Here is a 25,270-nt window from a genome sequence, read left to right as displayed (position 1 = left end):
ATATGTCACTGCACTTTGTCTGGCCGTGGTTAACTCTCTGCTATCCCCAACCACCCCTTCCCAAGACATGCTCCACCATACATGGACAAGTGTGGACGACGTGATTTATCATGTTTTGAATGGGCTTTAAAGATGTACATTATTGCATATGGTACAGGTCAGACAGGGAAAGCCTGTTCACTGGGTTCACCGCTTAGTCAAAGAGAGACTCCTCATTCGCAAGATCAGCTATTTCAACAACCTTTTTGTGTATTTATTCTTTTATGTACACCTGTTGCATCACTCAATCCTTTGAGGACTCAGGGTTGCCATCATAGATGTAACTGTTAAAGGCATACATCATATTGTATAGAACTAGGATATATCATATGAGCATGCTTTTGAAGTGATGCATCTCGTGGAAAAGAGCAATGTCACTGACTTTACTGTCAGTCATCTCATTTTCCTTTGGTCTGTCTCCAACTCACTCCATTCTGTCCTGTTGCGAGGCCTCAGAAACGAACACGCCAGTTTCTGACCTTTTCACGTTTAGTTTATCTTCATCTTTGGGATGCTTGTATTTTTAATACACAAGATATGGCCAACTTTCCTTAAGATGGAATTATCAAATGTAATTTTAGAATTTGAATGTCCGTGGAGACCGAAAAAAGGTTTTAAGTCAATAGGATCAAAAGCTACTAACACTTGATTATGGTCCTAATAAACAACAAACTCGTATCTCTCTCTTTCCTGATGCTGACTCATATTTGTTGAATTGTCCTAAATTTAGACCACTGGTCTTTTATTGTTAATGTAGACTGAGACTGCACAGTCAGATTTAAAATAAGGCTTTTCATTTGAAATGCCCTTCAGCCCCATAACTAAAGTTCAAGGCATTACATCACTGGTTAAAACGATGAGGCTGTCAGGAATCAGTCAGCATAAAGCTGGACCATTGTGCAAACATGACAGCATGGAGCTGGCACACATCCATGCAGACAGTGTGAGCTATTGTCGCAGCACGCTGTTTAGTGACCTCTGACCCTGCCATGTCTGTACCCAGGACAAAAGTCCAATTCAGACATCTCGACACTTTTCAGAAAACATTTAACAAAAATGTCTAATCAATGCAAGTAACTGATTGCAATGTGGAGTATTAATACATTGAACACAAACGAGACTGGGATGGTCAGAACTATGCATTTTAATAATGTATCATTGTTATTAATATTATATTTTGCCAAATGCATAACTTTCTTCTTTTATTGAACTATTTATAGTTCCCTCTTATTCATGCATTCTCCAACATCCATTCTCTGTTCTGTTCTCCGGGACCATTTATGGGGACGGGCACAGGATTTAATGTAACATAGACCACCCTCAATAATTAACCCACAACAAAAAAGCATAGCTGCAAGCATAGGAAAAAAGTCAATTGAACTTCACGGACAAGCCTGGAAAATACCATTTGAGTTTTTGCTGTTTTCGTTCCAAGCTTGTCCACCACCCCTTCACCAGGCCAAAACCCATCTCCCCCGATCACACTAGAGCAGGGCTCCATGGGAGGAAATCTTGGAGGAGAGTCGGCCGTCACGTGTTCCCCTGGCCCTGGAGGAGACCACCCAGCCCTCGGCCCTTCCTCTTGTCCTCTCGCCATCCACATATTGTCGAGCGTCCCAGCAGGAGACTCTCTTCAACGCTCTCTGATGAGCTGCGACTCGGTTCTCATTGCCACGAGCAGTGATGTAAGGGGTTCATTTTGTCCCCCGCTACAGGAAAGAGTTGTATTTGTAAGTGCTTCATTCTGTGTGTTTTACTGCCTTGGTTGGAATTGATTTTGGTGATTCTGGCGACTGGCTCTATGGTTGTGCGACTGTTTTGTCGGTGGACGTTGGGAGCTAGACATAGCTCCTCCCCCTTTTGACCCGATGTAGGCGCGTCGTCGTAGAAGGTGACGCACCATGAATATCAAGGGATGTCTGACAAGTGATTGACAGGTCGTCTGCAGACTGGACGCCCGGCCACCTTTTTAAACCACGTGGTGCAAGTAGCAGTGTCCTCAAACAAACCTTTTCGGGCTTGTCATTCAAGGACGTGTTGGTGATGGACAACCCCTACTTACTGTCTTCTTACGGTCGAAAAAGAGCAACCGGGCGGAAATACCGAGTTGGGGAGCATGGAGAGTTCAGTGGAAGTAACGCAGGACTCGCGTCGAGCTGCAGCCTGCGTATCCCTAAAACGGGGCCACCAAGTGTGGTTGTTCCACTGGCGCTCCAGAGTGACAATATGGGTCTGGTGGATAGGGATGCCTCACCCTCTCATTTTCTCGTTCGCTCCACAAATGCACACTGTAATAAAGAAGAGTCAAACCAAACACGCCCAAGAGAGCGGAACGAATGGGGAAATTATAGAAGGCCTCTGCGCTGGTTCGGTTTGTTTATTTAAATAGGTCTATTATATTTGTAATACTTGAACCGTCCCTCTCTCATGCGTTTCGCCGTTCCATCAATAGGGTATAGGATCCTGTCGTCTAGATAGCCTAAGAGGGCTAAGGAATCGAGGGCCCTTTAATGCATTCCAGATATGAGGGCTGATTTGCTCTCGATTCCTCGCTCTGTTTTGACTGAGGAGCCCATTCCCCCAGAGGAGGTGGCCAGAAATTGGGGCCTACCCCTTACTCCCGTCCCCCACGCCCACCCTGTTCCGGGCAGGCTGGTACTGCAGGGTCTGATGAGCCCCAGGATAATGGCCTCATCCCCGGAGCTGGGTGAGGAATGCGCAGGCTAGACGTTATCGCCAGCTTGTTGGTATCATCTGACCTCCATCCCCAGAGATAGGGATGGCAAAAGACATCATACCCCCCCCCCCCCCCTTCCATACTCCACTTTAACTCTATGGCTCTAATAGGGTTGCAAACGTCCACACGTAACGCAAGGTTACCATTGCTCCGCCCTACTTCTTTCCTTACGAAGATAGGGCGATGTGGATAAGGGGGGGGGTGTCTATCGGTAAGTGTATGAGCATGCCTGTCACATGTTTGAATGCTACAAAGGTATGAAATGGAGAATCAATGCTTTATCTGGTGGAGTCTTCAATTTGATTTACGATTCCCCATTACCTCTCGCTTGTTATAATTCCTGGTTTCTTTCGGAAGCAAAAACATTTTTCTTATGGTCTTCTATTTTTGCAACGTATTCATGAAACAGCCTTGCCAACAAAGTGATCATATGATGAGCATATGATCTATGCAGATAATTATTAAACAGAGGAATCATTGAAGTCATAACTCATCAAAATGCACCTCATCTTGGATCCGTGCCCAGCGTTTTGAGTAGACCTTTTCTGAAAGCTCAGCGTTTAGCAATTATTTTTCTGATGAGAACCCAGCCATTTAGTTGTAGGCCTACTAAAGGATCTTAAACAGCCTTAAGATCTAACTCAACGATGGCAACATCCTAAAATCATGCTGATCCAAAGACCAATACATTCGATTGTATTGCCTCCCAGAGCCTAGCAAATACGGTTTCACTTTTTCCTGAAATACAGGACAAAGTGAAACCATGAGTGAAATACATGATTATAATAATCTCAGATATCAACTCCTGTTCCTAATATGACAATTATGTGAAACCATCAACCTCCGCCTATTTTGTATGTAACATTCGTAATTCCAAACTCGATAATTATTTTCCCCTTGTTTTAATGTTTGTTGACTGAGTTCCCAATAGAGTGAAGGTCTTCCCTTTTGGTTGTTGTGTGCACTACAAACAGCCGTCTCTTATTCTCTGTGAAGGGGAATGCACTGGGTCGGGGGGAGACGGAGAGAGAAAAGAAAAGGGAGAGACGAGGAGAAAAGGAAGACGAGAGGAGGGAGGGGATGAGTTTGTTAGTGGGAAGCGCAGGCTGCCAAAGGGGTCATTTCCTTTTAATGCTGGCTGCCCTCTCTCCAGGCCCCTCACTGCACACATGCATGCACACACATACACACACGCACGCACGCACCAACGCTCCCTTACACACGCACGCTCACGCACACGCATAGATGGACACACACCACAAATCTATAGATATTTATACACACTGACAGTCTACACATTTTTTTTTTTAACTGACATGCTTGCTTTCATATGCTGAAGCTTCTTCCTCCTCCTCCAGAAAGGGAGGGACGAAGGAGCCCGAGAGTGAGAGAGAGAGAGAGAAAGAGAGAAGGGAGAGAGAGAGACAGCCAGCTAGAGATTGAGAGGGGGAGAGAGCAGGGACAATGTCAACAGCAGCGTTCCCAACGCAGTCAGCTGAAACCCAGACCTCTGAATTGTAGTGGAAACGGCAGCGAGAACCGCCTCTAGTCAGGACCCCCTGCAACCCAACGCCAGCAATGCCACGGGACTCTACCCCTTCAAGCACACTCTCCACCGCCCAGAGGAACACAAATCCACGTCGTGGTCGAAGGTACTGATGCTCTGTGAGATCGCTTTCGCCCCGGCTGTTTCTTCTTCCTTGGGGCTTTTAAAGAAAGCAGAGGTTTTAGTTATTTTCCGGGCAGTCTGGGTCTGGTGAGACGACACCGCCGAGGATCCGTCACGCGGCCCAGGTTGTCTGGGATGGGTAAGCCTGGAGGGGGGGGGAACCTGACCAGGACACCGATACCTGTCGGCCTCCCCGGGGTCATCCAGAGTAGTAGTAGTAGTAAGTTACTCTGTAGTGTTGTTGTTCCCGCAGTTGGACACAACAGTGGACCACAGACTTGTCAATGTTCTGCATCTCGCCGCAGGAGGATTGCGGCGTGCTCCTTTTTAGTTTGCAGACTATAATGTAATGGGCCCAGTTTTACGGGTGAAAATGTTGGGGATTGCACTTCAAAGATGTGTTGGCTCGTTGGAGGGAGGCGGCACACGCTGTGGTTCAAAGCCGTCCAAAGTATTTTTGTGCAGTAGTTTATCTAGGTCATAATTAATGACTGGGGCTGGTCTGCTGAAACAGGAGCAGTGTTGAGATTCCCAGATCTCCCCTCAAAGGCGTGAATAGCTCGGCTTCCTTTTGGTCTGTGCTTGCGCACCGAGACGTCTATGTATCTTGTTTAACTCACTGCCACGGCATCTTATGTAACACGACGGGTTGCATCTCTGTTCCGTTTCAATGCAGCCCATTTGTCATTGGTTTTGCTAAGATGGTTTCTTCCATATTTGGTATCGAAAACATCTGTGGAATGCATGTCTAGGATGGACAATTTCAAAGCTAGTGTAATATCCAAAAGTCGTCAGAAGGCATTTCTGCAATCCTGGGACGCAATATTCCCGAAATTCCGATGTTTGGAATTTCAAGTATTGACAGAGGATGCGATGGTGTCATATGGAACGGGAACACATCTATTTTTTGCACAAAGTGTGGGTTGATTATTTATAAATGTCTCAGTGAGCCAATCGGTAATAACATGTGCGACTTGGTATCAACAGACATTCCAGATATTCTTCCTATTAACATTTTACTCTTTAAAGAACATTGATGCCATGTATTTATGAATACATGAACGCTGCAGCCTCTAGATATGTTGGTATCATTTTTATATTATTTTGGGCTTTGTTGCCAGTGCCATTTCAGTCAGTATTGAGAAATTATTACATAATGGTTTATCAATCCCGAGAAGGTTACAGCAGCGAAACCTTTCACAGATCAAAAGAAGTGATTTCCATCTAGCATGCTAAGGGGAGTACTAACATACACTAACTCCCCATCTGCATCCCTATAGAACACTAGTGTACACCCCCAACTCGTCAATGCTTTTGAGGACTAATGGGGAAGAGATGGTGTCTTTGCATTATGCATAATGTGTATAAATATACCTTTCCACTACACTGCACGCATGCTTAATCTTGTGTTGCCGTAAGTCCTCATGTGCTTTATCCGTAGGCCTAGCAGGGTCACATTGGCAACAGTCCTTGTGCTGGTAAGGCATTAACGAATGATGTACACGCGCACGGAAGCACGCACACGCGTACACACACTCTACCGTTGGCTCCTTCAGAGCTTTTCATATTTTATCGTCCATAATGTATTCATGAACTACTCTTCCAGGATTAGCAGCAGTATGAGTGAACGTTGGCCAGTCACTGTATTTGAGTGCACTAAACCCGGTGCTAACTGGAATCCCAACAGCCTCCCGATTAGAAAAAAAGGAGTGAAAACTCGCCTTAAACCCACATTGAATAAATCGGCTTAAAGGCAAGTATCCGATACCGATGTATCCGAATCATTTGCTTATTTTATTTACACGGTTTTGTCTCAGGATGGAGACGCACGCCACACATGCCAGTATGAATACAGTGGAAACATTGCTTGGCAATTTCTTCAATTTCTTTTTATTTTCCCCCTCTCCTTCCTTTTACTGGAAGTTCCCGAACTCGCTGCGAGTCAAAAGGCGGCCATTATGTTTGTGCCAGTGACACACTTTCAGAGGCTGAGGGTGATGTGTAAGCATATCCCCTCTGTACAGTGCTTCTATTCAGCACACAGCCCCACCGCAGGCTGTGTTAAAAAAAGAGCCTGGTCACTTCTAAAGACTGCCCCTCGCTAGGCTGCTATAACCGTCTCTGATGAGCATTCCAGACATTACCCACAAGCCCCTGGAACCTATATGCTCCCATGCTGCAGCTGTTGACCTTAAGCCCGACCACCACGCACAATATAAAGACATAAAGCGCATTAGGCAGAGCCCAAATCCTGTGGCGAGTCGTTACCCTTGACTGACACCGGGCCAAGACAATGGTGGTTATTTGATGAAGAATCGTAATAAAAGGGCTGAATCCAGTAGAACGTACGTCCTTGTTGATGCTTTGTTGGCCTCAGTGCTAGTATAATCGAAATAATGGTTAAGCGGAGGATTTATTTTGCCCAGAGACGCCGTTTGTCGAGCAAGCCTTCAAAATACTTCACGATGGTCGCCATGGCATCGGGTCTTCCGAGACCACTGTTCATACAATATTTGGCTTTTGGAAAGTCTGAGGGCCCTTTCCTTCACCGTGTCCACATTTGCACCACTGCCAAACATACTGTAGCTGTAACAACATTGCTTTAGTTAGACTCGCGACCCAAATGTGAAATTAGAAAACGATTTCACACGCACACAGGGCACCACTGGGATTCGTACCAGATTTAAGGCATGCCAAGGGTTGGCTTTCAAACATGCGCCTCTAATGTGTTGGGACGTCGGGGGGCAAGTGCATGCGACACGGCCGCCTTTCTTCTTAAGCCAAGTATTAATAGCATAAAAAAAAGTAAGGATCCTTCCCTCGGCTTGTGGCAAAGTGGGTCTACATCCATACCCCCGTGTGGCTGGCGGGGCCAGTCGCCCGGCGCCCGGCCCTTCGGCCCTGCCTGTCCAATAATAACAGCCTCCCTAAGTGGGGACATGTGCTGGTCTCGATGCATGGCACCTTTTGGCTCAGAGACTGGGAAAGGTGCATTTTGGGTAGGAATAAGGTGGTCGGTGCCAATGCACTCCGGAGGAACAAAGATTGAGAGTTACATAGAGGAGTTGACCTTGCAGAGCTCTAAACGTGTGGTACCCCGTTGATGCCTTCTACCCTGGGCTGAAGACTTAAAAACATTTAAGGGAGTGATATTTAACTAAATGATATTTAACATTTAGTCGCATGTCCTCATCGGGTTTCTTATTTCAATTTTTCTTTTTTGGGTCCAGCTTGTGTCTGCGGTTGGTGGCTTCCATCGAGTGGTTTAAAATGTTTGCAATAATTAGCTTCAAATCTAAACGGTGCAGGGCTGGGATCACGGCAGCCCCATCATTACGCTGTATAGCTGCTATATTAGTTTCCATAAAGGACCCGAGCTGTTGAAGAAAACACTGCCATTCTTGCGGTGAGGTGTCGGCGACTGTGTTTTGGCACCGAGACCATATTGCCCCATTTATGAATCAAACTAAATTAAATGGCGTTTGATGCCATCCCGAGAGAAATTTAACTTTCTTTTTTTTTCCTCCAGTGGTTAATTTCAAGTATTTCCACTTAATGGCAGTCGGGGGCAAAGAGAATGCATGGGGGGGGGGGGGTTGTATTGTTCCTCAGGGCCCTTTTAAAGCAACCCTGCTTGTGTTTGTTTTTGAATGAAAAGCCAACACGAATTCTGTGCGGTCTTAATTGCTTGAGTCTGTCGTGTTTGAGTTTGTCATGATTAAGTATAGCGTTGACTGTGTATTTCCCATATTGTAACACTGGAGATCAAAGTGCACTATAACATGGTCTCATGGGGAATAAAATCAAATAATCTCATAACAATATTTACTATATTTAACTATGGGACAGTTTATGTGGTCATTGTGAAATGTGTACATACAATGTACCGGTACTTAATCTGTACTGTGGCTTTCTACCACAAGCTATTTGTAAACAAATGCAAGTAAAAGATGACTCGCACAATATTTAAGCATTAAACAATTATAGCATTTAATAATAATTGTGGTTGTGGTCAATTTAAACTAGAGTTATTTGGACTAGTTTTTCTGTTTGGGTAATTATTAATAATTGCCCCATGACAGACTTATTGAATGGCCTGACATTAGCAAATTGCTCTGTGAGTATTATATATAAATCCTTGTTGTCCCAAGTGCCTGAGGGCCAAAACATTATCCAAATTAAAGAGAAATGCATATGGGTCAAGAGTGGATCATTCTTTCTTTCTACTTTTGAGTCCTTTACAGTGATCTGCAACTCATCACAACCAAAGCCCTCCTCCAAGAAAGGTTGAATCTCAATTCATGACATCCAAGTCCTTTTCCTTATTGGGTCCCAAAGGAAGACAGGAAGCAATGTTTGAAGGAGAAAGTGTGTGAAAGAACAAAGGGGGAGGGGGACTGAGGGGGACAAAACGAAGGGTGGGTTTCCCCATCTTTTGGTTCCTGAGTTGTTCCTGGCTGACCATGATCACGTAGGTCCACGTGTGTGCGAGACGAGATCCGGAACCTTGTTTCCTCCACTGCTCTTTCATTTCCGGGACACTTTAATTACTTTTAGTTTTCCGTTAGTCGTTACAGAGAGTGAAAATACCTTTCTACTTGTTTATTTTGCTGGTTATGATCAGCCCAAATAACTGTCCTGCTGTCCCAGCCCACTGTCGATGGGGATATACACCAAGGGATATACACCATACCACAACCCTACTGGGCCCCAGCAGAGTGGGGCATTCCAAGTCCTCTCGCCCATTGTCCGGGCTCGCATGGCCCGGTACGCGTGCACCTCATGAAAGCATGTGCCTCCCAACGTGAAATCCCTAGCAGAATACGCGCTTTCAGAGCCAGTAAAGGAATGCCCCAGCATCCAAATGTAGCGTGGAAGTAATGCTAGCGCTTCCTCCGAGAGGCTCCGTCATTTGTCATCTGAGGCTTCATACTGAAATAGTTTCTGATGTCACATCTCAGGAATGTAAGCCCATGTGTGTAACTGTGTCTGTGGATTTATTGCATTTTAGTGTGTGTGTGTGTGTGTGTGTGTGTGTGTGTGTGTGTGTGTGTGTGTGTGTGTGTGTGTGTGTGTGTGTGTGTCACTTAACCCATGCGATGTTGAAGAGCAGTAATCCATTGGCCAAAAGCTACCTATTATGTTGGCATGTAACGCCGCCACAACAAGGCACTGTGCCAGGCACAAGGGGCTCCCCTGTCTCTGGACTACGTGACTGTGTTGCCAAGAGATTACTCGCACTTCACTAGAAGTGGTATCAAGTTATTGCTGGAAATTGACCTTGCATCACTCGCGGCCAGCCGGCCACCCATAGTGCCCCCGACCACCCACCCATGTCTGGTGGGTGGGTGGGTGGCATCATTAGAAAGTGATCATGAGCAAAAGGATGACCTCAACACGGCGAATCCTGACTGAATATAGCGGTGGAAAGTTGCATCTGGGGGCGCTTTCGTCCCTGCATGCTACGCTTATGTAATGGATTAGCTTCCCAATGTGACCTCTGACACCAGCCTGGAATAAATTACATCTACAGGTTTCCCTCTTTCGGGGTCTTGGAGATTTGTGGGCCCTGGTTTGTGTGTTTGGGGGCGGGGGGAGCTTGTGGTGTAGGTGGGCCCATGTTGGAGCAAAATATTTAAATCTCCACATCCCCAAATAGGCACGTTGGTGATTTATCTTTTCTGCCTAAAAAAAAAAACGGTTGAGGGCCAAGTTCATTAGTCAGTGGACAGACAGTGTGTGTGTGTGTGTGTGTGTGTGTGTGCGTGTGTGCGTGTGCGGGGGGCATGTCAGTTAGTCGGCATCGGCAACACTCCAAAGGGGGCATAACTCCAGTGTGTCTAATGGAAGCTGTGAATGGAAGCTAATTTCCCTTGACGGGGGAAAGCAATGAAAGTGTGAATCACGTTCGTGTTTGTTACCAATGCTAATAACACCAGGGCTGTCGCCAACCTGTTATGCACATGCCTACACGTACACTTGAGCTGCACCATCCCAAGTATACCAATATCCAGCTTCTGCACTGCACTCACTCATTCAGTTTGTCAAACCACCTTTTTCCTGTGGTGCATTCACACCCTCTGGCATTAATAAGCTCCCAGCAATTGTCAACACATACCGAAACTACAAAATAATGACCATTGCGTAAAACAATGCTGTCCAACTGGTACTTAAAACCCTTGCTCTGTGCCACACATTTTATTAACCTTCCCATCGCAATATCCTTGAGTAATGATCCTCATTCACTACTACGGCTACAGTTACTTCTGTTTGAAAGGTCTTGACATCCTCCATCATTTGGCATTGATCATCACTCAAGTCCATGTCTATAAGGGGGGCACAAAAGCTATGTGGTTTTCCAGGATGGGAGCCATGCTTCTGCCAACTCGTGTGTTTGCATTGCACGTGTGTATTTGATCAGGAGAAATGGTTATAGTGTCGTAGGACAGATGTGTTTCGGTTGAATGGAAGCTATGCAGGCACTTATGTTTTTGGGAGACCGATCTCCACATACAGACAAAGAACTCTTTCATACTAGACAGAACTCACTTTCTCTCCATCACTCTCTCCCTCTATATCCTTACATCTAGCAGCAGTCTATATCAGCCGTTGCTCTCGTTCTCGCACTCTCTCGCGCACTCTGTCTCTTGCTCCCCTCCACTGACCTACTTCCCTGGGATGAGGTAGTGGGCTGAATAAGAAGTGGCAGTAGCTCAAACCCCTTCCCCCCCCCCCCTTTTTTTATATCTCTGTCTCGGTCTCTGTCTTTGCTTCTGCCTCTGCCTCTGTCTCTACCTCTCTCTCTCTGCCTCTCTCTCTCTCTTTCTCTTTCTCTTTCTCCCTCTACCTCTCTCTCTCTGCCTCTCTCTTTCTCTTTCTCTTTCTCCCTCTCCCTCTCTCTCTCTCAGCCTCTCTCTCTTTCTCAGACTGGCTGCTCTCCATCTCCTTCAAACGTAGAGCAGCCAGTCTGCTCTCCCCTGCCTCCGAGCCTGTGGCCATGTAACTATATACGCCGTTCGTGTTCCTGGGCGAGTGTGTGTAAGCTCAGTCCTTCACACATGAATGCTTGTATGCTGTATGAATCTATCTATACAATTTATCTTTCTAGTGTCCCTGCTGCATATTAAATGTATGAAATATGGAATACCACGTATTATGGTACACACTACATTTATTTCAGTGGTATGTTAACAAGGATTAAAGATGTGTTTGTGTGTGCATTTTTATGGCTACAGCAGATCTCTGCTCTTCCTCATGCATTTGTCAACTAGACATTGCGTCTGTCCGTCTGTCTCATACACACTCAAAGCCAGAGCATAACCTTTATAAGTCTCATTGATTTACTTATTTGAGAAGGAGATTCTAAGTCCACTCTGACATTTAAACAAATCAAAATGCAGTACACCAGCATGTGCGTTGCATTGATGGACATGGGCAACGTTTGCACACGTGTGCACCTGAGTCACAGCAGAGTGGGGGCTGGGAAGGGGAGGGTGGGGTGGCAGCAGCAGCGAGGCAACGGGAGATATTAATGTTTTTGAACGTGTTAAGAATGGTCTTACCAGAATGGACGACAAAGATTCCACCCTAAAGCAAGAAGTGACGGACGGTGGGAAATATAAGAAGCAAGAGTGAGAGGGAAGCCGAATGGGGAACTAGAAGATGTGTAACTAAGTTCAGGCAGAGACTGTATACAGTGACTTTTAGTGTGTGTGTGTGTGTGTGTGTGTGTGTGTGTGTGTGTGTGTGTGTGTGTCCCACCTAACCTAGGTATTGGCTGGAATACGGCCAGTGGAGCTGGTGTTGAGTGAGTAGCGACCACACATGGGGATGTTTTCTCACTGGATAGATTAAATCCCCTAAAGAGCAGCCCCTACATTGGGCTTGGCCAGCTGTCTGCAGCAACGGTAACTAACCGCAGATATCTGGATAGGGCCTCACGCTGGTGCTTGTAGTCATTAAAGCCATGAAAACCTGAGGGACAGTCTACATCCCCCCCGCCCACCACACTCATTCCCCGCACCCTCACAAGAAGTGGCCTGTACCCTGGTCCAGCTTTTTCCAGGTGTAGAAATTATAGCGCAGGAAAAAATCCTTCATGGCTAATTTCCTGGAGGTTTAGACTGTCAGGCCCGCTGTTTGTACCCGCCGGTGTGATTCGTCGCAATCCCTCACAATTAGTTTCTCCTTCCTTTTTTTTTTGCCGGTAACTGTTATCATCGTGTGCTGTGCGTATGAATGTGAAAGCTGCCATGAGTAATGGGGGTGGGGGGGAAATCCTCTTGTTGACACGTTAGAGATCATTTTTGCTTTGAGTCCATATTTGTGTCTATGTTTTATGATTTGCGTCATTGCAGACACTCAAGACTGCTGGCGCACAGGACTTGTTTTTGTTGTTGTAGGTCGTTTCTATGGGGATGGATATTATGGGGGAGTATGTATCCCTGGGCATCCCGGCAGCCACGGGTTATTTCTGCACACGCATGCACCGTGTACGCGCACACACGCATACACATACTGGACATAAGAAGTAGGAAATGCAGACCTAAACTGCAACAACTTCTATAATTGTCCTACAGTACACTGACGCAACAGCCTGCAAATGCTCGGACAGGATTTGGGAGGAGCTCCTCTGAAAATGTCGATGTGCATGGGAACTTTCGGCAGGCCCTCAAATATAACCAGGAGGGAAAGTTGGAGAAGCCCAGTATTCTTTTTCCATTTGAGGGAGAACAGCCTCTAAAGACTGTTTCCACGGCGCATGCGGCTCCGCTCTGCCGTCAAAGGGCTGGCATGTTCGGTAAGGCGGGATAAATGGAAATTAACCATCGTCGAACCATTGTCGAACGATAGTGAATGGAACTAGTGTTTTTATCTTTTTCTGTTTTCAATGCTTCCCAACCCCTCCTTCAACCAAAGCCCCAGACTCTGGCTACAAGGCATTCATAAAGAATTTACCGTCCGTCTATTTTTAGACCTGCGCCGCGAGAGCTCGTGCACCGAGGTGCCGTGCGAGGGTGAGGGAGGGAGGGAGGGAGGGAGGGAGGAGGGGGGGGGGGGGGGGATGGCGGAGAGCTAGGCTGTTGGGGATGTATGGTGGACTCTGCCGTCTCATGGTGAACTGAAGTCGTAAACTTTCACAGCCTTCGGAAATGAGCAGCTGCAGCTTCTTGGATTAGGACGAGTTTGTGGAGTTTGTTATTTTGGATTGTTATGACAATTCATAAGTCATTCAATGATATTAATCACAATGATGGTCTAGGGAAGCTTAGGGCAGAGAGAACATTGTGGCAAAGTCTGCTTTCCTAGTCCATGCTATTTGTGTTAATATGTGAAGAAGTCCAATTCATTCATGCATTTTTTCAAGTATCTTGCAGTTTAAGTTTGAACCTACATTTTGAATTATGTTGACATGTGCTTGTTATTTTTGTGTAGAGGTGGTGTTACTTTAGGGGAAAGGCATATTGTTTCCTACAGACCACCCATATCTCTTTCATACCATTGAGGAAATCCTCCAGGTGGCACACACACACACACACATACACACACACACACACACACACACACACACACACACACACACACACACACACACACACACACACACACACACACACACACACACACACACACACACACACACACACACACACACACACACTTTCCTCAGTACCATGCCACTGACGCACCGGGTGCAATTAGACACAGTGAGAGCACCATTGTGTCCCTGCAACAAGAGTTTACTTGGAGTTCTGAGATCAGCCAGTGTCAGAGGACGATCTGCTGCCAGTCAGGTTTTCAGTTGTACTCCAGATAACAGGACTGGGACTGCTCGTCAGAGGAAAGGTTTTTGATGTTTTTGAAGAAAGTCCCATGTGTCTCAACACACTAGCTGGTATATCTATGTATAGTACCTTTTGCCTAACCACTTCCTTCCTCTTTCTTCTCTCTTCCAGATGATGCCTCCTAGGTAGCAGCCTTGTCTGTCCCCCCCCTCCCCCTCCCCCTCCCTTTCCCTGCCCTGCCCCGCCCCGACCCCTCCCTCTCCCCCCAGTGACCTCCAGCACCATGCCCCCCAGGAAGAGGACCAGGCCCGGCCTGGGCTTCCTCTGCTGCTTCGGCAGCACCGAGCCCCCGGAGATCAACCTGAAGGACAGCGTGCCGCTCCAGCTGCTGGAGTTCAGCGCCCCCATGCCCCCGGCCGACGAGCTCAACGCCCGCTTCTCCGAACTGGTGGTGAGTGACTGAGCGGAGATGGGAAGTGCTGTCCTGGAGGTGGGCAGTGTAGTCCTATCGCCACGCCGTACCACTGGTGCACCACTGGTGTACCACTGGTGTACCACTGGCTCGGGGAATGTGGGGCCTACTATGGTTATTCTACCAGATAGCAGGGGTTTCTTTTTTAAATTATGCAATGTATGCCATGTACAATGAATATAAGGGAAGGAAGTTACAAAACCGTTCACTTTCAAACATCCCAAAACACATCAGTACACCTGCGCTGTGAGAAGTAGCCTGCAGTTGTAATCCAATTAATCTATTAATTTTAAACGGGACCTTTTAATGCTACGTGGGAGAACCCTACTTAAAAGAAACAGTTGTCCTTTGCAGCAAAGTGAAAGGGGGTGCGTGTGCTGTACATTTTTGCTGGAATTTTAACTTAAATTTAGGTACGAAAGTGAATTTTAAATGCGAGCAGTGCAACTCCTTTCTCTCTGCATGTCCTTCATTATCTAGTGCCCCGCACCGGGCCTAGAGCCGGGACCGGTAAAAAGGGGTTAAGAGGGCCTGTGGTGGGCTCTCTTGATGGTTGGATAGACATGCCTTCCCCTTTTCTCCTTCCCTTCCCCTTTTCCACCTCATCCCCTCATCCCTCCCAACGGTTTCCTTTTCCACTGCTCCCAGGTCCCTGTAACCACACCCAGCTCTCAGCTCATCCCTTGTGCCCAGCTCATGTTTGTTGGCAGTGTCTTGCGAGGCTTTAGCTTGGGTGCCAGATGGGCATGGCTGAGCTGTGTTGTGCACCCGCTGTGGGGACAGGGCTTTGGGCACAGCTGTCTGAGCGGAGGATTCTGCTCAACGCAAACCGGCTGCCTCGACCATCATGGGAAAAGGACACTTTTCACAGGATCACATTCTCCGATTCCTTCTTTCAATATGGCTATTTTGGTTTGTTTTCATGTCCAGCCATGAGTGTTACTTTCCCTTATTCGACATTGTCTCCGAGATTGCTCACAGGAAGCATCCCTCTCCTTGCCCCCAAACAGGAATAGATGGATGGATATAGAGGAATAGAGGAATAGATGGAAATCCTTTTCTGATGGAAACATCTTTACTGGTATTGCTGCAGATGTTTTCTTAGTCATTTCGTTCCACTCAGTTTTGGATAATGGGATAAACTGGGAAGCTGAAACAATGTAGCTTTTGCGCTCATTGTTGTGTTAAAGCAGGACACCCAATGCAGAACATACTGAGGATAGTATTTAGGAAATTCAAATGATATTATATTGCACACTAAGCAGATAGGAAAAGCAACATAAGTACATTCATCATTAGTAGCCAAAATCTTCTTTGAAAGAGCCTTTATTTAAAATGAGTAGCATAAGTGGGGAAATATTTTTACAGTGCTTGACGCACCCAAATGTCTATGACCTTGAAGAGAAGGGTCTTCAGCCTCTGGTTAAGATGAATGATGGATAGGTATCAATTCTGATTCTCAGAGTCGACGCATTCTGGTTCTTATCGTTTCAAGAATAATGGCAGCATTGCATCGAATGAATGCCAGGTTGCCAGTCAATTGATGATTACAATTAGTAATTGTAATTGTCATTGGCAATTAGGGTTAAGTGTCTTGCTCAGGGACACATCAACACTCGGCTATTAACATCAACACATTACTTGATTAATATGATTACATTATGTGCAGTCAAATAAATTGGTTATCAAAATAGTTCCTTGTAACTTCCCCTTTTCGTCTTAGTTCAAAGACAGGCCATACATAAGATAAGGCAAAAAGATCCATTCTGTTTGGGCTAAAATGGAAATCCACTTAGCATGTTGGAATACTTACAAATCAGAACAGACTTCACGGTTTAGGAAGACCCGACGAACCAAATACTTTAAGAAGGAAGTACCTGAGATTCAGGAAGCTCGGACAGCTGCAGAGAGGGCAGAAATTGAGTTCAACTTGGGAGGTTGCTTTTCTAATTTCCAAACCTCTGAACTCGTAGCTCTCATCAGCTCATCAGGGTGAGGGGAGGAGGATCCTGTGTTTTCAGTTGGGAATTGGGCCTATCAAACACATTTTTTGAGTATATTTAGACTCATGGTTGTCATTGAATGGAGCGTCTGGCATATGCAAAGCTACATGTTTGGCCTGTAGGTAGGTCCAGGTAATGTCTACTTGAGCTGTATGCTTGAGCTGCTATTGCATTTCAAGTTTGTTTCCATAAGGCAATAGACCTTAGCCTGCCACTATAAATAAAAGCTAACTAGCGTGGCGCAAAACCACCATCTTTTTGGGAGTTCCGCCTATATACCGTTACTCACTTTGTGACAGGTGGATTCCAGTCTGTTTTTTTTGGATAACCAGTACACCAACGACTGCTGCCAAAGCGGCTACGATGGTGGTGAATTGATGTCCTCTTACATCTGTTTAACTGATGATGTGGTCAGCGCGATGACATGTTTGACCATTCGTCTAAGCATCTGTTTGACTGGACCTCCAGGAGATGCGTACCCTGGACATGTCGTTTGTTACACTTCTTTGTTACAAAGAGGCGAGGCTAAAACATTGAATAAGGAAGGAAAATGTACCACGGCATGTTGCCATGGTTAAACCAGACAGGGTTATTGTTATGAAAGGCTTCCCCAGGAGAAGAGTGAGACCCAACAGGGCCTATCGCTGTGAGTAGGAGTGACATATTGGGGCCAGGCAGGGACGCAAACCTCCACTAATGTTCACGTCCATAACATGCTCTTGTTTTGTGTTAAAATCATAGATTGGGTGTAGAGGCACTTCTACATCGGAGGGATCTAGATCAGAATCCCAGCATTAGCTGGTATAGAGTCTCTTGGCTATGCCAGTGCTGTTTAGTGTAATTAAAACTCTACTCTGTACACATCCTTCTTTTCAGGTTTGGTACAGTCTGAAGAAAAGTTTACTTCAATTGGAACAGCATTTTTCTGTCAAGCCAGCTTGGTATATTTGATAACCAAGTTGAAAATGTCACTAACTACTTGGGCAGAAAACTACTTGGGCAGAAAATTTAAAACTGGGATGAATAATGAATGTTTATGGCCTGTATCTTCTTCAACGCCCTGCCTTATTGAGACTCCCACTTTCAACCCTGTGGTGCCATCAAGCAACCTGCATCCATCTACAGTACACACCTGTTGGAGCAGTGACCGCATCTGAGGACTTAATTGAAATATACCAATCCAAACACCCATTTGTAGCGAGCGTGGCAGCGAGTGCTTGCTGAGAGAGTACTTCTGTTGATGAGATTCTCCTACGGATACTGCAGCACATTCTTTCCGACACTGTTTGATGTCATGCACGGTTGGAGGATAAATTGGCCATGCGTACAATCTGGTAGCATATTAAGAATACACTGATGGGTTAATTTGGGCAATCCACTCAACAAGTGATAGCGTTTTATCACAACGCGTCAAGTAGTACCAGTACTTCATTTTCCATTGTTGCGATGCCAGGCTCGCTCCCGTGATGTGCATGGTGTGAGGATGCTGATGAAGGCCATGAACACAACTGATATGCAATGGAAAGGTCAACATGTTGGCTGCATATTGGAAATGGCATGGTTATATATTCTCGGGGAGGGAGAGGGAGAGAGACTCAAAGAGTGCTGCTGTTGTTGTGGGGGTTGAGTTAAGGGGACTGTGTCGTACAGTATATCCTCACCAACTGTTAGGAACCATTAGCCAACATCTGGCATGTACTGACCAGACAACAGGTTGTGGACTATCTGTCTCCCTCCCGCTATCCTTGGCCTAGTTCACTTTCTGCTTTAGTGATCTACCTTCGCTCTGGGCCTGTCTCGTAATTTAGGGGGCTGCTATTAATTCAAGCGTTCTAGGCAGTGGTCCAGCTGTCCGCTGTCTTAGCTCAGCCGCTGCCTCCGTGCGCCTTATACAACCGCACGGTTCTAAAGAAGTACAAAGCAAGCTAGCTTCAGGAGGCTTTCAACTTCTTTGGCCATCCAAATAAAATTGCGCTTCACTGCCAAACATACATTATCTCCTAATTTACTCAGCTGGTTGTTGAAGATGTTTTTCATAATGATGGAAAATAGATCCTTCCCTTCATGGCCTCCCCTACCCCCCCCCCCCCCCCCCCACTCTGAAGGCCCCTGCACTGAGGTGACCCTGTCTTCTTTCCTTTGTCCTTCCTGGGGGTTTGTCTGCCTAACCAGCATCCTATTACTCTTACGATTTAATACTTTTGCTGGCTACTTGGCCAGCCCTGTACAGTAGTGTTATACCCTAGCAGCAGTTACCCATTATAACCAGTTTCCCAGTATGTAACCCTATTTGAGTACAGTCTAAAAAAGTGGTATCGAGGGGGGACTATGACTCACAGAGAGAATATACCTTCGGAGATTCTAGTCTGGGTCCTGGCAGTACTCAGGGAGGGTGGAGATGCCATGTACTCGCTAAACTCCACCAGTTCGAACCCTGGCCTTTCCTTGGGTGTGTTCAATCTCTCTGGATCAGCTTTTAGCTTGATGACTTGCTTGGCAAGTAGGTTCGGCGTTCCACGTACACAAAAGGAAAAGCACGCTCAGGCGTACCGACCTGCAGACAAAGGGTCTCTCACAGTGACGAAGGGTTACTGATGGCAGCTACAGCTTCCTGTGAGTTCCCTCGGGGCCTCATATGACTTCCTGCCATCTTGCTAGACTTTCCTCCAACATCCTGTGTGTGTGTGTGTGTGTGTGTGTGTGTGTGTGTGTGTGTGTGTGTGTGTGTGTGTGTGTGTGTGTGTGTCAACACTCCTTCAAATCCGTCGCCTTCACCAGCCCTGCAGGATTTCACAGGGCTGACGCACATTATGTTTTTAAACATAATTCAATCAAATGCAATTCAACACACTCTGGCCAAACAGGAAGTGGTTCCTTTGAGACGCACTCATTTCCCATACAGACCGAGGCTGAGACGTTTTTCGGAGGTTGGTCACCCAGGCACACCCAGGTCCACTGGGCCGATCCCATGGACGCCCCTAACACCTACTGCAGGCACACAATCCTCCCTCTTCCTTCCTTTATAGTTCCCTTGATATGACGATATCACTCTTCCTGCCACGCACACTTTTTTTTATCTTAAATCGCCACAGAAACACACACATGCAGACACACCAACACACGCACGCACGCACTCACGCACGCACACAGAGAATGAATGATCGTGTAGTCTAAACACCAGTAGCCGGTATGTAGGTTTTTCCCGACACTGTTGATAAGAGTCTAGTCTCCATGTTTCACTTGGCTTTCAACTTGGATATATAGTATGCGAGTTATGTCCCGACTAAATTATAAACTTTATGGGAAGAAGAAATCGTGATTGTTCATGACCGTATATCTGTGTAATTGTCATTTTTCGCATAATAACAAACAAAAGCAAGAAGGTGATTGCGAGGGCTGTTAGCTAACCTCTGGTCAACACACCTGATCCTCTCCTCCTCACGGTCTGACGTTCCAACTCCTGGCACCTTGTGGTCATTTGCAACAGTATTGGGCAGGTTTCAGTGTTTCAAGGGCTGGGATTCAGATGGCTCGCTGTGTATGGATTAGGTTGTTTTTGTCTCTCCTTCTTCTGCTCCCTCTAGGGTTAGCAGGTGTAACAATATTAGCTTTAGTTTATCTGGGGTTCCCATCTGGGCCGTGCTACCGGCCAGCGTGGAAGTGGGATGCATCCAGAATACCGTTTCACAGGATAGAGGTCTGATGGGGTCCTCTGCAGGGGAGGGAAAGGAGAGGTAGTTAGTGTTGTCATGGCAATGTCTTTGCTGGAACTGGGGTTTAAGGGAGGACACAGGAAGGGAAGGCGGGGGGTGCACTATTGCATAACTGGGGCCACCTGATGAATGGTTGTACGATTGGCAGGCCCTTTGCATTCTTTCATCCAACTAATATCCTCACTATTTTCCCCAACCTCCCACTTTCTTTATTTTCATTCTCTCCCTCCCCCTTCCCATTCTCCTCTTTTTTTTTTTTTTACCGTCCCTACTCCTGGCGGTCCCTAGATGCACCTCAACCCGACCGCTGCTTGTCATTTTAGACTGCTGGCTCGCATCCCCCAACATTGTAGTGTTGTGGCTAGCCATTCTATGAACCTATGTATAAAGCGTGTGTAGTCGTGAAATCACAACACAACTGTGCTGGACTGTTGGTCGTTTCCCCCCCACATTCTCACTGAGGCCTCTCACCTTTTCTTCCAAACATCCCCATACTCATCGCCCAGCTCACCAGACCACAGTGAGGGGCTTGGACCCAGCATCCAGGAAAAGGGCCAGAGGCTCTAGCTGGCCTCTTAGGACCCCTCTTCATCCTCCCTGAGAGGGAGAAGGGGGGGCGGGGGAGAGAGAGAGATTCCACAACAACAATTTGCTAATCTGTTCAGATTGAAAGCGGGATAGGCTGTGGGTTCAAAGACGGCTCGCTGCTATGACGTATGACTGGATGAATGCAAACTAGTCGTTTTTTTTTTTGCAGAGAAACTGAAATAAGGAATGTTCACAAGACTTATAAAGACCCTCTACATCTTGTCGTTCAATCATCTGGAGATGAGACGTGTCGCTTTGTGTGAGCGGAGAACTAATTCATCTCCACTCACACGTCTCTCCCCCCCCCCCCCCCCCCCCCCCAAAGTCTAAGCTAACGCTTCTGATGCTGATCCCCAGAGAAAGGCCTGGCTGAGCGGTGATGTCATTCCTCTAAGCATTGGCCACTTCAAATGTGAGCCCTGTCGCCGCGGCCCCCACGGAGCCCCTGTTGAATGGCCTGAGAACAACCCCCGGTGAATCCACCGCTGTCAGGCTGTAGAGCAGGGGGGCCACCGCCGCCGTCTCCGTCCAGCTCGGCGCTAGGGGGCCCTGTGGGGGGCTGGAGGGTGTGGGTTGACGTCATGGTAGCGGGGGGGGGGAAAACCATTATGGGGAGATTAGCGCGGGCGCTCCGGGCACAAAGCCCCGCGCTGCGGCCTCCTGGCCGCCGCGCCGTACAGCTCAGTACCGAGCACACCTTGGTCCTCAGACAGCACACGGCCCCTCTCTCTCTGCTTTCGTCAGCCCTCCCTCTCTATACGCGCGCGCACACACACACGCACAAGCGCAGACACACACACAGACACACCTCTTCCACCCTTCCGCGGACCTCTTCCGCCCTTTCATGTTCCTCATCCCTTTTTAATGCTTTTTTTTTTGGGGGGTACCCCCTGCTCCCAGAAAAAAACGACCAAAACGTCCCAGTCCAAGAGCTCATTTATCCACCTCTTTCTTCTCCTGCCCAGGAGGGCTTATTTTTTTGCCAACAAGACTCTGCGTTTCCTCCTTGGCTTACACACACACACCCACACACCCACACACCCACACACATGCACTCGCATTCATTTCCTGGGCTGATGTGCATTTCTAAAGGCCCAGGAGCCACCGTGCACCGTGCCGTCGGGCTGAACAGACCGGCAGGGTGGACTAGTCCTCTGGGGCCACCGCCCCGTTGGTCCAGGAACACGGCCTAGATTCAACTTGTCTGTCCTGCAGACTATTAGTATTTGATGCACAACAGAAACCCTGCTGCGGAGGATGAAAGGTGGATGAACGACTGAGGCAGCAACCGCACACGGCTCCTTTTGATCTATTAAGTCCTCTACATTTTCTAGTTCCTTCTTATTCTTTGAAATACTTTAGGCTAACCTTTTTCCTAAACCTCAGAAAGGGGCTTTGTATCAAGACCGCACTGTGTAGACCTTATTGAGAATGGTTGTACGTTATAATGGTTATACGTTTGGTCAACGTGTGGCACTTTCAGCCCTCCCCTATCCTGACCGGTGTTTTGATTTTCTCTGTTGCTACAGGACGAACTGGACCTGACGGACAAGAACAGGGAGGCCATGTTTGCACTGCCAGTGGAGAAGAAATGGCAAATCTACTGCAGCAAGAAGAAGGTAAGACGGATCTTTAGTCTTTGTCTGGACAGGACCTCTGCTCCACTCTAGCCTGCTCAGTCAACAGTCGCCACTAAGTGCTGAAAGGAACTGGCATGGTTGTCAACTCGCTGGTTCCCGTTTCCTGAACCTGGGTCATGGGGTCAGATTTGGTGTTATAGCGAACACTAAGCCTATGTTTTGCACCAAACATACAAGCACTATGACTTGGCTACTTATGCCTTTACTTCAGCTGAATAAACCATTTTAATTTTGACCACCACTTTTTGGGTGGAGTTAAAATGCAGGTGAGATACATCAGGAAAAAACACAAGAAGCTCCCGTTCCAAGAACCTCAATTCAAAATAAATAAATAATTAAAATCCTCACCCCGACTGTTGGAGAGTCAATCTCTCCCCCTTCTAAAGAGTTGTCAACATTCAGTCAGAGGGCTGGAACACTTTGGTTAGCCCTCTGGCTCACCCCATGTTTCTCGCCAAAACATCCCCGCCATCTCTTAAAGCCTTCGGCCCAGCTCTCCACAACAACTCTGCTCTCGGTCTGTGGTCGAATATCTCACCGAGAGAACTGCCTCGGAAGAACAGCGGGGGAAGAATTTGACCGCCCTTTCCTCAATCGCAAATTGAGTAAATAGTTGTAAACCCTCCCCTGCGTCTCTAAGCTAATTTGTTTTTTGGCCGAGGTCTTTGTGTTGGAAGGAAGGCCCCGGCCTGACCCCGCCGTACGTTCTCCGAGGCATGCGTGACCAAGCTGAGCCAATGCCATGCGACTATACAACGTGTGTGTGTGTGTGTGTGTGTGTGTGTGTGTGTGTGTGTGTGTGTGTGTGTGTGTGTGTGTGTGTGTGTGTGTGTGTGTGTGTGTGTGTGTGTGTGTGTGTGTGTGTGTGTGTGTGGTGCGCACACGTTAAGTCCTGAGCGTGCCCCCCATTCCGTGTCGTTCAAAGAACCACCCCCAAAGTTGTTTCAGGAGGATGGAGGGATATCAAGGCATGGATGGGAATACTTGAAGAGGAGGGGAAGCGGTGGGCAGTGACATTTAAAAGCCCTTTTTAAAATCCAGAATCAAAGCACACTTTGTAATATTGTATATTGCTTTTAAATCCAGCGCACACATGAAGCGGAGCCGGCTTTCTATTGTATTTTTTCATGGGTTATTAGACGGCCCATTGTCGTGGCCCCCGGACAACGTATCAGGACTCTGTGCCTTTTACAGGAGGTAGTGGAAAGAATATTTTGGCAGTGAGTGGGAGACACTGGAGCGGAACCTGTGTCCTGCGTGCCAGTAGAAGCCTAGCTCGGAGCGGAGGGGAGGATATATTCGCTTGTCATCCACCACTCCCCCCGCCCTCTCCCTGAGTCAGAAATCATTTCCTCTGCGAGACGTGGGTTGAAGAAAAGCAAAGGAAAAGAAGGGGACATGGGGCTCAATCCCAGCCAGGAAACATGGAGCAAAACCGGGGTAACAAGGCTGGGCAAAAAAAGGAAAAGGAACCTGGAGCAGTAGCCAAACAAACCTCTCATTCATGGAGCCGGCGTAATGGAGACTGGCAGAGGAACAGCTGGCACCGAGCAGCGTATAATAACGCCGCGGTGAAATACACGTATGTGAAACGCCAATGTTCAGACATTAACATGGCATGCTTCCGTGTGCACCGCAATTCACATGTGGGCACACACTGGGCACGCCCATGCACCGTACGCGCAAAGAGATAATTGCTCATTCGACACACACACACACACACACACACACACACACACACACACACACACACACACACACACACACACACACACACACACACACACACACACACACACACACACACACAGTAGGACCCTGTGTTCCTCAGAGTTACGGCATGACAGTGATTGGAATGGGAAGTCTCTCCAACTCGCGGATCGGAGCACAACTTTCCCCCAGCCGTTCCCGTCGGCGTCTCACACTGGGGCCCTTGTCTCCTCCGGCCCTGGAACAGCACGGCCTGTTGTTGTGGTCGGATAACATTTAGAGAGCCGACAGGGAGACGGATTGGCCCCGTTCACCTAAAAACAACGTTAACGGAGTACTTTTCACATTTTTTGTCGCATTCTTATATGTGTATATATTTTTGTTCTGATGACGTGCCATGAGGCGTAATCCAATTTTATTTGACAATTGTCCCCCGCGTGTTGACATGTGGTATGGGGGTCAGGGTTAGCTCTGCATCCCACCGGCCAGGAGAAGGAGATGGACCTGGTCGTACAGGGTCAGTGCCACAAACATTCGACTACTCAGTACTCGGACATCCCTGCAGAACGGTTCAAAGGGCAAACCTGTGTTCAGCAGTGTCGATCTCTTGCCTGCGACGCCGCATGGTGTCCGGAGACACATCGCTGTGAGCAGTGATCGGTGACACAGTGACACAAGGGCTTTCCACCAATGAGATTGGCCGCCTGTGTTTTCACGTGAATATCTAGAAGATCTTGTCGAGGCCTTTTGCGTAAGTCCGATTGTATCCGTGCCACTCGGTCCACCACCCTGGGAAGCAGACTCTGGGAGAGGGGGAGGATACACATGGGCCGTGTAAGTGACGGTCAGAGTGTATGCACAGCCTCGTGGTTGTGGGCATGGGAAACCCTCAGGTACAGAAGCAGATGTAGTGA

At 47.3% G+C, this 25,270-nt stretch overlaps 1 protein-coding gene across 4 annotated transcripts in view; it reads left to right on the top strand.

Moving 5' to 3' along the window:
- daam2 (dishevelled associated activator of morphogenesis 2) overlaps positions 1-25,270 on the top strand; it is a 75,883-nt gene that overhangs the window by 13,894 nt on the left and 36,719 nt on the right. For 2 of the 4 annotated variants that reach the window (XM_030356134.1, XM_030356135.1), the window contains exons 1-2: positions 14,514-14,681; positions 22,536-22,625. In XM_030356134.1, coding sequence (XP_030211994.1) covers positions 14,514-14,681; positions 22,536-22,625 — 258 coding nt within the window. Of the gene's footprint in view, positions 1-4,151; positions 4,429-14,401; positions 14,682-22,535; positions 22,626-25,270 lie in introns of those variants that run through there. The other 2 variants (XM_030356132.1, XM_030356133.1) reach the window with 2 other exon arrangements.

This window comes from Gadus morhua, chromosome 5, assembly GCF_902167405.1.
Source record: "Gadus morhua chromosome 5, gadMor3.0, whole genome shotgun sequence".
NCBI lineage: Eukaryota > Metazoa > Chordata > Actinopteri > Gadiformes > Gadidae > Gadus > Gadus morhua.
This window is presented reverse-complemented; position numbering and strand designations above follow the sequence as displayed.